This window comes from Typopeltis vanoorti, chromosome 20 (assembly GCF_054136105.1).
Source record: "Typopeltis vanoorti isolate ZY-2024b chromosome 20, IOZ_Tvanoo_1.0, whole genome shotgun sequence".
NCBI lineage: Eukaryota > Metazoa > Arthropoda > Arachnida > Uropygi > Thelyphonidae > Typopeltis > Typopeltis vanoorti.
The window spans coordinates 55894598-55907618 of NC_143568.1; the positions used below are offsets into that span (position 1 = coordinate 55894598).

General features: G+C 36.7%; 1 protein-coding gene across 1 annotated transcript in view; it reads left to right on the forward strand.

The window, feature by feature from the left end:
• LOC150095455 (glycine dehydrogenase (decarboxylating), mitochondrial) overlaps nt 1–13021 on the forward strand; it is a 649342-nt gene that overhangs the window by 143604 nt on the left and 492717 nt on the right. Inside the window, exon 5 of the mRNA XM_090410555.1 lies at nt 9196–9273. Coding sequence (XP_090266681.1) covers nt 9196–9273 — 78 coding nt within the window. The remainder of the gene's footprint in view (nt 1–9195; nt 9274–13021) is intronic.

Here is a 13021-nt window from a genome sequence, read left to right on the forward strand (position 1 = left end):
GTTTCAGGTGCCTGGAGGTGTGCATGCACACACTCACTCACTTGTAACTGCCTTCCCAGAATAGTTAGTTCTCCTTCTAATATCTCACTAAACAACACTCAAGTCATTTAACTCAAATATATCATCCTCATGTCCATCAAATTCATTCCATTATAATAGGAAGAGTAGTTGGTGTGTTACCTAGGTATGATGAGGTGAGACAGTGAGCTAAAATCGTGAATGGTATGCTAATAAAGTTATGAGGAGAAACAAGTGCAATTTTCCATTTGATTGGAATTTTATTAAAGAGATTATATCTGAATGGAGTTGTTATGAATCAACTGGAGAGACCATTTCTAGAAGGAATGGAACAAGGAATCAGAGGTGATATGAACAAGTAGAGGAGGGGAACATGTGACTGAAATGCTTGTGAATAGAGGAAAGTAGAGAGAGGAATGAGAATGCAAGCTGGACAGGGAAATGGGGAGTCATCAAGGCAGTCAGGCTTGATGACTGCCTTGATGACTACTCTCCTCTTACATTATGAGGAGAGTAGATTGTGAAAGCAATAATGAATGTATATATATGGGTATGGCCAGTTTTATGAATGGGATGGTCTGTGTTGTATGGGGATGGTTGGGTTAGTGTTATGAAGGAGGACAGTGTGGAGCAATCGCATATGAGGGATGGCATAGACAGGACTAGTTATAGACCAAGATGAATTATTGTGCCTGTTCATGAATGCCAGTAGTATCAGAAAAAAGGGAAATGGAATTGTTCATTGATTGAGTTTATTTGCCTAAAAATTGTAATAAGTGAAATATGGCTGAATGAGAATGATATCTTAATTGGAATAGCAGGTATGATGTTTTTCACAAAGACGGGAAGGTTAAGAATGGTGAGAGGGGATGCTGCTGATCACAGTAAGCAAATTATGTCTGCAAATGGTTAAGATTCAAGAGAGAAATTAGTCTCTTTGGAGCAGTATGATGAGATATGAAGGTTGATAAGATTGTTCTGTAGTTAAGATTTTGTAGAAATTAGTGAGATTGCGTTCATCATAGGACAAGCATAATGTTATCTGTTAATTTCAGAATTTCTTTGTTAAGTGGTGTTCTTGTTTCAATAATTTGCTTGCCATGTATAATAAAGTAGAAACAGCTATTGGTGAGGGGAAAAGCATATATTGCTTTTTTTTTTTTTAAATACTTTTGACAGGGTGCCATATAGTATGTTGGTTTAGATAACAGGTTAGTGAATTGGATTGTAGATTGGCTGCCTAATACATAACCAAAGAGTAGTACATGAGGGAGTCATGCCCAGGGCCATCTTAACAAACTTTGAGTGCCCTGGGCTAAAAACATTTGGTGCCTTAATCAGATTGGATTGAGCACTAATTAAATAATATATAATTAATTAAATAATTTTCATTGCAAAACATTTTTTTTTTAAATATATTGTCATTGCACATTTTTATTTAATTCAACAATATTTATAATATAATAAAGGTAGTTTATTTGTATTTATAAAAATACACACAATAGAAAGAAGCTTAAAAATTCTAATTTAAATTTTTTTAAAAACATTTCAACATACTCTGTTCTTAACTGCCCTTGGATCAATGGCACCTCTGGGCTATAACCCATTTAGCCCAATGGATAAGGAGGCTCTGGTCATGCCAAGCAAAAAGGTCAAAAGTGGGATTCCACAGCATTCCATGCTTGGACTTGTTAAGTTTAACCTTTATATCAGTGACATTGTCAGTAGATTGCAAGGGGATATTGAGTTGTTTGCAGATGGCATAAAGATGGGGCCAATATGATGGCCCTTCAGGGGAAATTGAATAAGCTAAAAAAATGCTATACCCAATAAATCTGATACTTCTATTCCTGTCAGTACGAGGGTGGTCTGAAAAGTTCTCAGCCTGGATCATAGATGGCAACACTATCGGCAAGATTTTTTTTTTCTAAGTTGGTACATCTGTCATAAGCATCCATGTGAAATTGCAAGTCATTCTATCAAGTAGTTTGTTTTATACAGCTGTCTGAAGCAAAAGTGTTGTCTTTATCCCTTGAAATGGATAAAACTGAGTATCGTGCGGTTATAAAATTCTTTGTAAAAGAAGGTTTAACGGCAAAAGAAATTCATTCAAAGTTTATAAAAATTTATGGGAACTCTTCTCCTTCGTTTTTGACAATTAAGAAATGGGCTGCCGAGTTTAAACATAGCCATATCAGCCTTGAAGATAATCCACGTGAAGGACGTCCAAAAAGTGTAACAACACCAGAAATCATTGATCAAGTATGATATGGTATTGGATGACCGACGAGTCAAAGTGCATCAAATTGCTGAGACTATAGGCATTTCAAAAGAATGTGTAAGATAAATTTTGCATGAAGAATTGCAAATGAAAATGCTTTGTGCAAGGTGAGTGTTGCACTTGCTCACAGTAGATCAAAAATGCACTTGCATGAAAATCTCTGAACAGTGGTTGGAGCGTTTTAACAAGAATGAAAATGATTTTGTGCATCAATTTCTTATTATTGATGAGACTTGGATTCACCGTTACACACCAGAATTCAAACAGTCAAAACAGTGGACAGAAGCTGGTTGTTCAGCACCAAACAAGACAAAAAAAAAAGTAGGTTCCATCAGCAGGAAAGGTCATAGCATCAGTGTTTTGGAATGCTAAAGGCATTTTGTTTATTAATTATCTTGAAAAGGGTAAAGCAATAATAAAACTGATGTTTCTTCAAACATTAGAAAAATGTTTGAAGAAAGCAGTATCGGACTATTATTATTACATGACACCTCCAAGGAGTCCAGAGACTCATCGAGGGTGGGGCACCTACTTTACAACTGTCTCCACCACTCAATCCACCAGCTACAACTAATTGCAACTTCACCAATGGCATCTACTCACCACCACTACCAGTATTTCCACAGACAATCGCAAACATCCATGCTCACAGCAGGAATATTATTCCGATCTTTTAACCAGACTAGATGAAAAAGTTCATGAGAAAAGAATCTGTTTGCAGAAGGAAAAAAAAATCATCTTTTATCAGGACAAAACACCCACAAAGGTGTTTTGGCAATGAGAAAATTAAGGGATCTACACTATGAATTGTTGGAACATCCACCCTATTCCCCAGATTTTGCTCCCTCTGACTTCTGTTTCTTCCCAAAACTAAAACTCTTCCTTGCTGGTTAGTGTTTTTCTTTGAATCAAGAGGTGATTGCAATTATAGAGGGGTATTTTACAGATTTTACTAAGAACCACTACAGGGACAGGATAATATTGGTGCTGGAACATCACTGGAATAAATGTATTAGTCTTAAGGGAGATTATGTTGAAAAATAAAAATAATTTTGAAATTATAAATTCGTTTTTTTCATTGTTAGGCCGAGAAGTTTCAGACCACCCTCATATATACCTCCAGTTCTTAGCTGTAGTGGGATTAGAACACAAGGTCTAAAGAAAGTTTGGCAATTAAGGGAACATTGCAGTCTATGTATATTAATGCCAGAATTATTCAGAGTAAGAAGAATTTTTGTCATTGATTATCTTAACTTCACCAGAAGTTATAGGCATTAGGGAGACATAGTTGACTGAGGATAATATAGTCATAAGAATAAAATGCAAAGGGTATATTGTGTTCAGAGAGGACAGAAGGAACAGGATTCAGAGAGGGGGGGGGGGTTGATGATGTTAGCAGAAGAATTTAAGCCACAAAAAAAAAGGAAAAAAAGTAGAACATCAGAAGGGTGGATGCAGAGAGCAATTCATTTGAGGTTATTTAGTGCGAAAATAGAAGCCAACAGGATGAAATATATAATTGGTTACTGCTGTAATCCAGGTGGTATAAGGATGAATGTAGATGACAATGCATTGGTAAATGGCATGATGAATGCAGATTGAGTAATTATTATGGGGACATAGATTGAGTGGAAGAATGATCATACAGAGGGAAGGAAATGGAATTTACACAGGTGCTTAAGAGATTACCTGAGACAACATGTAATGAAGGGAAACAAGGTTCTAGAGTGCTGGATCCGGTCATATTATCAGAGAACTTAACAGCAACCAATCTAGCTTTTCTGCCTCTACTTGGCCAAAACGATCATGTAGTCTTGACCTTGGAGATTGCCAGACATACAGAATTTTCTGTTAAGAAGGGATGTGTGGAATTACAAAGCAGGTGATAAACAAGATGAGGAATCAACTTTCAGCTGTGTCATGACATAAGCATTAGGATGAAAGAGATGCTAATGGTGCATAGCAGGAGGTGTTTGAAGAAAGCAGTATCAGGCTATTATTATTACGTGACACCTTCAAGGAGTCCAAAGACTCGATGAGGGAGGGGCACCTACTCTACAAATGTCTCCGCCTCTCAGTCAACCAGCTGCAACTAATTGTAACTACACCAATGGCATCTACTGCCCACCACTAGTATTTCCACGGGCAATCACAAACTTCCATGCCCACAGCAGGATTCAAACCTGCAGCCTTTTGTCTGGAGAGCAGATACGCTAACCACTCGGCCAACCCATAGTCAGAAGAATAAATCAGATAAGAGTTAGATGGATGAATAGAATCATTAAGCAGGAATTGCAGATAAAGAAAAAGTTATGGAGAAAGTATAAAGAAGGTAATCATGAGCAGTATAAGGAACAGGCAAGAAAGGTGACCTTGTATGGTAAAGAAGGCCAAAGCTAATTATGAGATAAAGCTAGCGAGATGAGAACAAAAGAAATCCTAAAGAATTCTTGCACTATGTGGCAGGTAAAAGGAGAAATGATGATATAAGGATGGCTAAGGGCTGACGGTGGGGAGATAACAGAAACAAGCCAAATAGTTGAGTTGCTGAGTGATTGTTTTGCTTGTAGTGGTGTGCCATCTAGGCAGTAATATTGCAATGTTGAATTTCAGTCCAGCATTGTAATATTTGACTGATGGGAAAATAAAGGTTGAAAAATAGAGGCACTCAGAATATTGCAGAACCTCAATGTGCAAGGAATTATCAGCTCCTCTGACCAAGCTCCTTATTTTAAGCCTTAATACTGGGAAGAAGACAAAATAGTTCCCCAGCATAAAGGAGGCTCTAAGACAGAAATTGCTATTTATAAGCCAATCCATATCTCAGTCATGGTGGTTAAGGTATTGCAGAAATTTATAGACAGAATTCACTACTGGTTGTATAGGAGTATACTTTAAGAGATGTGATTTTGTGAATGTTAGACATAACCTGAATTATTTGCTTACTTTTGAAGATAAAGTGACAATGTAGTTGGATAAGGGAAATGGCTATTTGATAATATTACTGGACTTTGTGAAATCCTGTCAAATGCTTTGCATGGAACTCTGTTGCATGAATTGAAGCAGATGGGAATAAACATGAGTGGTAATTTGGATTAGAAGTTGGCTGATTGACAGATATTAGAGTGGTTTATGGAGGAGTTGAGTTCAGGAGAAGGCTGGTGACTATTGGTTGTCTCTTGTTTAATTTGTACATCAGTGATATGAGAAATGATTTCACAGGAAATATTCAGTTGTTTGTTGTTGATGATGCAAAACTGGCAATAGCAATAGTAAATGCAGCTGATGTAAAGATCCTGTTGAATGACTTAAATAGTCAGGCAGTATGAGGCAAAGATAAATTTGGCTGCCAGTTTAATGTGGTCAAGTGTAAGGTGATGTATTTTGGGAAGAAGAGATCCCAAGCTGTGTGATATATTGATAGAACTGAACTTGAAGAAACTTGATGAGGCTAAGGACTTTTTGGAGTGGAGGGAGGTGATTGTGGACAGGGACTTAAAGTTTAGAGGACATACTACAATGGCTACCAAAACAGTACATCAGACTTCATGATTATTATTATTAATAATCATGAAATCTGATTACCGAAAACCCCATGTCAGACTCATCAGGGTGGTCCTTTTATCATACACACAGCTCATCATACCATGCTTTAAACACTCGAATTCTCTGCAGATACCACACTCTCAGGCAAGGCATTCCAATCATTCACAATTCTGCATGAAAAAAACCTGCTTCTCACTCTCATACTCACACCCTCTTTATACAGTTTCCAGGGATGACCTCTGGTTCTCTCCTGATCTCCCACTATTCTCTGTAGAACTTCTCCACCATTGATCTTATAACAATCTTACCAACTTGTAGGTCTATCATATCTCCCTTTCCTCCTCTCCACCAGACTCTGCAAATTACATCTTCTCAATCTTTCCTCATACTCAACATTCCAGAGGTCAGAAACTACCTTAGTCAGTTGCCTTTGGACCCTTTCCAACATCTCTTCATCCTTCTGAAAACCCGGTGACCAAATCTGGGCACAATAGTCCATGTGTGGCCTAATCAAAGCCTTATACAAGGGAACAAGAATCTCCCTACACATCAGTGTCCTCTGCATCATTCCCAGAAGCCTTTGTGTTGTCTTCGCAATTTTGGCAAAGTGTCCCCTAAATTTTAGATCCTTATCCACTATCACCCCCGATCTCTTATTTCCTCTACCTCCAACAATATATTCTCACCAAGCATAAATTCTGCATCCCATCTTTGTTTTCCAAATTTTAAAACCTTACATTTTGCAACATTAAACTCACATCCCCATTTCCATGCCCAATCACTCAATTTATTCAAATCTTCTTGCAAGGCCACAACATCTTCACTACTCTTTATGGTTCGTCCCAACTTTGCATCATCTGCAAAGTTGGGACGAACAAATCTTTACCAATATCATTAATATACAAGTTAAACATTAATATACAATTAAACATAATGGCTCTAAAACAGACACCTGAGGCACTCCACTAGTGACTTTCCTTTTCCTGGATATTGCTCCCCCATACACAACTTGTTGATACTTATTAGATAGCCAGTCTCCAATCCAATGCACCAATATATTATTGTAGAACATGATTAAGTAGCAGTGATTAGGGAATTTTTTTTCTCCTCTTTATAAGACTGATAAGGCCATGCTAAATTACTGTGCACAGATCTAGTCACCTGGGTTCTGTTGGAATGAAGTGGTGGAGAGGATCCACATGTGAGTGACGAAGATTGTGACAGGTCTATGGAATGCTTCCTGTGAGAATAGGTTGAAGGGGTGTTGGCTTAAAAAAAAAAAAAAACCAATCTGACAGATGAAAAAGAGGAGACATAATAGAACCTGTAAGTTATTAAATGCAGTTTTATGAGGTTGACAATGAAGGTTTTTTTTTTTCCCCCAGCACATGGCTGGAAGGGAGAGAATGACTGGTCACTTGTGGAAACTGTAAGAGTGTGCTTGGTATGGGTGTTAGGACTAGACCTTTTGCTTGAAGGGTGGTGAATGGATGTAATGGGTTGCCAGAGGTGGTTGTGAGTGCTTAGTCAGTGAATGAGTTTAAGGAGAGGTTCCTGTGATTAGACATCTGGCTTCATAGATATATATATTATTATCATTATTAAGAGAGACCTCTAGGGAGTCAGGAACTCATTGAGGGAGGACACATATACTACACTCACCAGCTATCATACTTATTCTTGAATTCATTCATACTGCTTGCACTCGCATCCAATGGCAATCCATTCCAATCACGCACCACCCTATGAGAGAAGAATCTAGCCCTCACCCCTTCTTAGTAGCATTCATTCTTAGCCTCCAAGGATGCCCTCTTGTCCTTTCTCCACCCTCAGTCAATTGAAAAATTCCATCAACTGAAATCCTGTATTACCCTTCGAAGTTTGAAAGTCTCAATCATATCACTCCTCTTTCTCTTGTTTGCTAGTGTCTCCACTCTACAAATTCTCAATCTGTCTTCATAATCCTGTTATCATTTTTAACACTCTCCTTTGCACCCTCTCTAGTATATCAGAATCACAATGAAAACCAGGAGAACAGACCTGTACACAATAGTCAAAGTGAGATCTTATCAACACCTTGTAAAGAGGCAAAAAGCCTTTACATGTGAACTTAAAAGCTTTTTGCCTTTATTTGTTTTGTTTCAGCATTGTAATTATCTTTGAGTTGTATTTGCAGTCCTTTGTTACATGGCCCCTGAACTTCAACTTCTATCTACAAACACTCCAAGATCTCTAGCCTCATCAGTTTCTTCAAGTATAATCCTACCAATATAATACGACATCTGATATCTAATCATGCCAAAGTGCATGACTTTACATTTACTGACATTGAACTGGTATCCATTTTCACATGCTCACAAATCCAGCCTATTCAAATCATTCTGCAAGTACTGCATATCCACAGTATTCCTGATTATCCTACCTATCTTTGTATCATCAGCAAATAGCTGTATGTCCCTTGTCAAATTCTTCCCAATATCATTAATGTATAAATTGAATAACAGTGGATGAAGCACTGATCCTTGTAGTACACCACTCTTTACCTTAAATCTTGTAGACTCACATCTCCCATATTTTGATATCTGTCAGTCAGCCATCCTCTTATCCATGCAAATATTCTATAATTCAAACACATATTCTCCAATTTATGCAACAGTCTACCTCTGTCTTCTGTTAAAAGCCTCAGCAAAATCCAAAAGTATCGTGGTGTCTAGTTCAATGGTAACGTTGTTATAGAATGTGAGCAAGTTGACCTTCTCTTAGTAAACCCATGTTGCTCATTGCAAAGTAGATATTCACTGTCAATCCATTTCTAAATGCGAACCCTAACCAATTTTTCCAAAATCTTCACCACCAATCCTGAAATACTAATTGGTTGATAGTTGGATACATAGGTCTTTGCATCACCTTTATGCAATGGAATTACCATACATTCTTTCCATTCCTGTGGGATCTTTCCTGTTCTGAGACTCATTAAACAGCCTGGTTAATTTTATACTGCAATTATATACTGCTACTAATAATAATTCAGGACCCTAGTTCTAAATTTAGGATAAACACAACTTTTTCAATCACTTCAGGCTTCTGATTGGGAAGATGGTTATCTCACACTTAGCAATCAAAATCAATCTACTACTTTAAGATTTTCATAAACATCCATGTAATTTAGACCCATATGATGCTGGCGAAGAGAGATGCCATCAGATCAGTCAAATCAAGGCTGATATTCTTTTCAAGTCAGTGTTATATATTTAAGCTAAGTAGTGTAAAGTGTAATTGCTAATTTTTGTAGTGTTCCATTTGGTAATACTATATACTTATTTGCTGCATTTTAAACTTTCTCTCCTCAGGCAGAATAAAAGGAAAATATTTTGTTGCTCAAATAAGGTCCATCCACAGACCATCGCTGTAGTTGAAACAAGAGCAAGGTTAGTTTATTATTATTATTACACCCTCCATGGAGTCAACAGACTCATTGTTGGAGGTTCATTCAACTGACAACATAATTGTAATATATATAGAATCTTAAAATCCTTAATACTTCTTGCATTAACAACACATTCTCTGATTTCATTAACATTAACTGCATTAACAGAGAGCCAATCTCTGATCCATCTAATTAATATACTATCTATTCCCATATATTAAGACTACAAAGCTTTCCTGTTTTGGATAAACAAAGAACTGCCAACATCTATCTGGAGGAACAGACTATCCATTACCTACATTACAGCCACTTTAGAGTAGCAGACCATGCCATGGATATAAATCACCACCTCCAATGGGAAAAATACCTCTTTTATACAAGAACAGATATAAATTGGACAGATTATTCCTAGAATCTGAGACAGCATTCACCAAATTGGAACAAATTCAGCTGCTGCATGTTATCTAAAATTTGGGAGACTGTTCTTTTGAACCTTGTGAGTTTCTATTGCCACACCCATAGAGGGTGCCAGTTAGGACTGCAGGATCCACCCTCTCATACTTGAGTTTAACATGAAGATGCTTGGTGACCAAGGTGAAATATTGGCATAACTAATTTATTAGCTGGATAATTTAGTTAGTAAATATTATCTCTGGATGTGTTTTCGTTCCCTTTTAAACTTCAACACAAGGATTTTAGCAGATGCTGCTGCTGCTGCTGCAGAGGAGATAGTTAAGGTACTCATTCAGCAGCTTATCAAGGTAATTAATCTCCCATAAATACAACATCATGAGTAGCTTGAGTGTAGAGACTGGCGGAGGAAGGATTGATAGTGAGTGAGCAGGAGGTATATAATGAATTAAGTTAACTTGGTGTTAATAAAGCAGCAGGATTGGCATGTGTTGAAGAAATACTCTAGGAAATTAATATGTAACCTTGGCACACCTGTTTGACATTAGCCTTGCAACAGGACAAGTCCCAGAGCACTGAAAAGAAGGTAAAATTGTTCCACTTCACAAGGGGGGAAGTGGGATAAAGCTGAGGATATGATAATCTGTGTGCCTAGAGCTGTAGTTAAGGTGCTAGAGGTTGATGAGTAAAAGATTCAGAAATAGGTTGAAAATAGTAGCATTCTGTGATAGTTAGCATGGGTTTGTTAAAGAGAGGTGAGTTTTAGCAGTCTGCTTACATATCACAAGAAGATGACAAGTTCACCTGATAATGGAGGTGCATGTACAGTGGTATGCTTGGATTTTTCAAAGGACTTTGATATATTGTCACATGATAAGCTGGTAACTAAATTGAAATGCATGGATTGATAAAATGAAATGGATAAGAGACTAGTGAATGGGATAGCTGATAGGTTGTCATACAGGTGTCAGTGGGTCATGTATAGGGGAGTGATATTACAAAAGAGGAAGATCAATTGCATGATCATGACCATGCAGTCAGACTCAACCCAGGTTGAGTCTGACTGCATGGAGGTCAGATGTTAATAATATGCAGCTGTTTGCAGATGATGCCAAGTTGAGCGGAACTGTGAGCAGAGTGGATGTGTGGTCTTATAAGAGGATCTCGGTAGACCTATAGTAGTAGTTGAATTTCATCACCTGGTGTTAGACCACTGCCCTGCTTACTGGAAGGCTGAGGTGGCTTGAAAAAATTTCCATGTTTGGTCTCTGGAGCAGGGTTTCCAGACTATGCTAAAAAAAAAAAAAAAGAATTAAAAATGCAAATTTATATATATATATATATATATATATATATATATATATATTTAAAAATTAATAATTATGTCAGGAAAACTGTAGCTTACAGTTTGCCTGACGTCCACAGTGCAGTGATTGAGTTCTGGTGCTCTCGAATCAGTTGCCACTCACAACTCATGCCTAGTCCTGCCATGCGGACACCAGTTCAAATATGACTATTGCCATTTCTATTTTGTTAATTTGAGAAGTCCATGTTTTTTACCTTGTTATTTTTTCCAGTTTTTTTGTTATTATTTCCGCACCTGCAGAAGTCGGCGTTCTGAAAGTTTTCTTACCTTTCTCGGTGTTCATAGTCAGTATAATTATTGATTTTTAAATATGTCTACAAGCCGAGTCAATACTAGTCACACACACACACACACACACACACACACACACACACACACACACACACACACACACACACACACACACAGGTAACCCTTGTATAATGCAGATGTTAGGTTCCACAGAAATGCTGTTATATAAATCGTGTTATGCGAGACTCAAATCACATAGAAAAAGTAAGGTTATGTTCCAAAATCATTTTTTTTAATTATATAAACAACAATGATATATCCAACAAAAAAATATTTTTATTTAATTCAGATAACTCATGTAAGTTAAGAAAACATATAAACTACGAAACAAAATACATAGTATAAACTTATAAAAATACAAATTTTACGTAAACTTCATTGCCCATAATGCATAAATGTTTTAGACAAAATAACATGAAGTGCATAATTTAATCGTCATCACTTTCTTCAAAACGAACATTTCATAGATGTTCTTTATTTACGAGTGGCCACACATCATCACTTGAAATCTCTTGGACATCATTTATATAATTCTCATTGCATACTTCAGCTGGTTTAGTTATCAAGAAATCACTAATAAGACCTTGCTTACCACTATGCTGCAATTTTTTATGAAGTTTATAATATGGAGCAAAACAAATATCCAATTGTCTCGTGAATTTTCCAGAGTGCTCCATTGAGGGATCATTATCCGTAAAATAATGTCCTAACTTTCTTGCCAAGTTCAATCCTTTTGCTAATTTCTTTGTAATGAATCCATTAAAGAATTCCATTTCATCAGAATCTTCGACAGAACTTTCCCCTCCATTTGGTTCAACGTCATCTATTAACTGTACCAGGTTCCTCCTAATTTAAATCTATTTCCTCATCAATTAATTCACTAATTTTGTTTTCAACCATATCGCAAAAGCCCTCTAAGTGGCCATTACTATAAAAATAAAATTTTTACATTAAAAAAGCATTACATATTAATAATGTATGTAACTCATCAGAAAATAAAGTGCTCAGATTAAGATTAACACACTTATGATTTTTTAATACGTTATGCTGGCAGAAAACAATTTCAACAATAAACACTTTATATGGTAAACAATTGATGTACATGCACACTAAAGAGTTTAGCCTACTTTAAAGGGTTTTCACTACTTATAACTACATGCACAATACGGGAAGATGCAAATTTAACAAATATAAAATTTGATTTTTAAGTCGTGTGGTGAAAAATATATGAAAAGATAAAAGGTTACTACAATTTGTAGACCGTGTTTTTATCAAAACTGCGTTATAAAGGGTTAACTGTGTGTGTGTGTGTGTGTGTGTGTGTGTGTGTGTGTGTGTGTAAAATTGATAAAAATGAGGAGGGAGAATCCTTATCCCACCTATGGTACAAAAATGTACTGTAGGTTTATAAATTACCTTTTGTGGATTGGGAGCAGTGTAAAACAACTGACAAGGGAGTGGAGCTATCAATTTAATGTTGCAAAGTGTAATTTGGCAGGCAAGGGTAGGATGCAGAATATATATTTAATGGAGAAATTTTGAATGAGATGGAAAGGATAAGAGTGATAGTCAGTCAGACTTGAAGTTTATGGATCATATTGCTAAAATTATGAGAACATCACAACTGATTATGACAGTGAGGAAGACCTTGATATGTAGAAGCAAAGAGGTTATGGTTCCC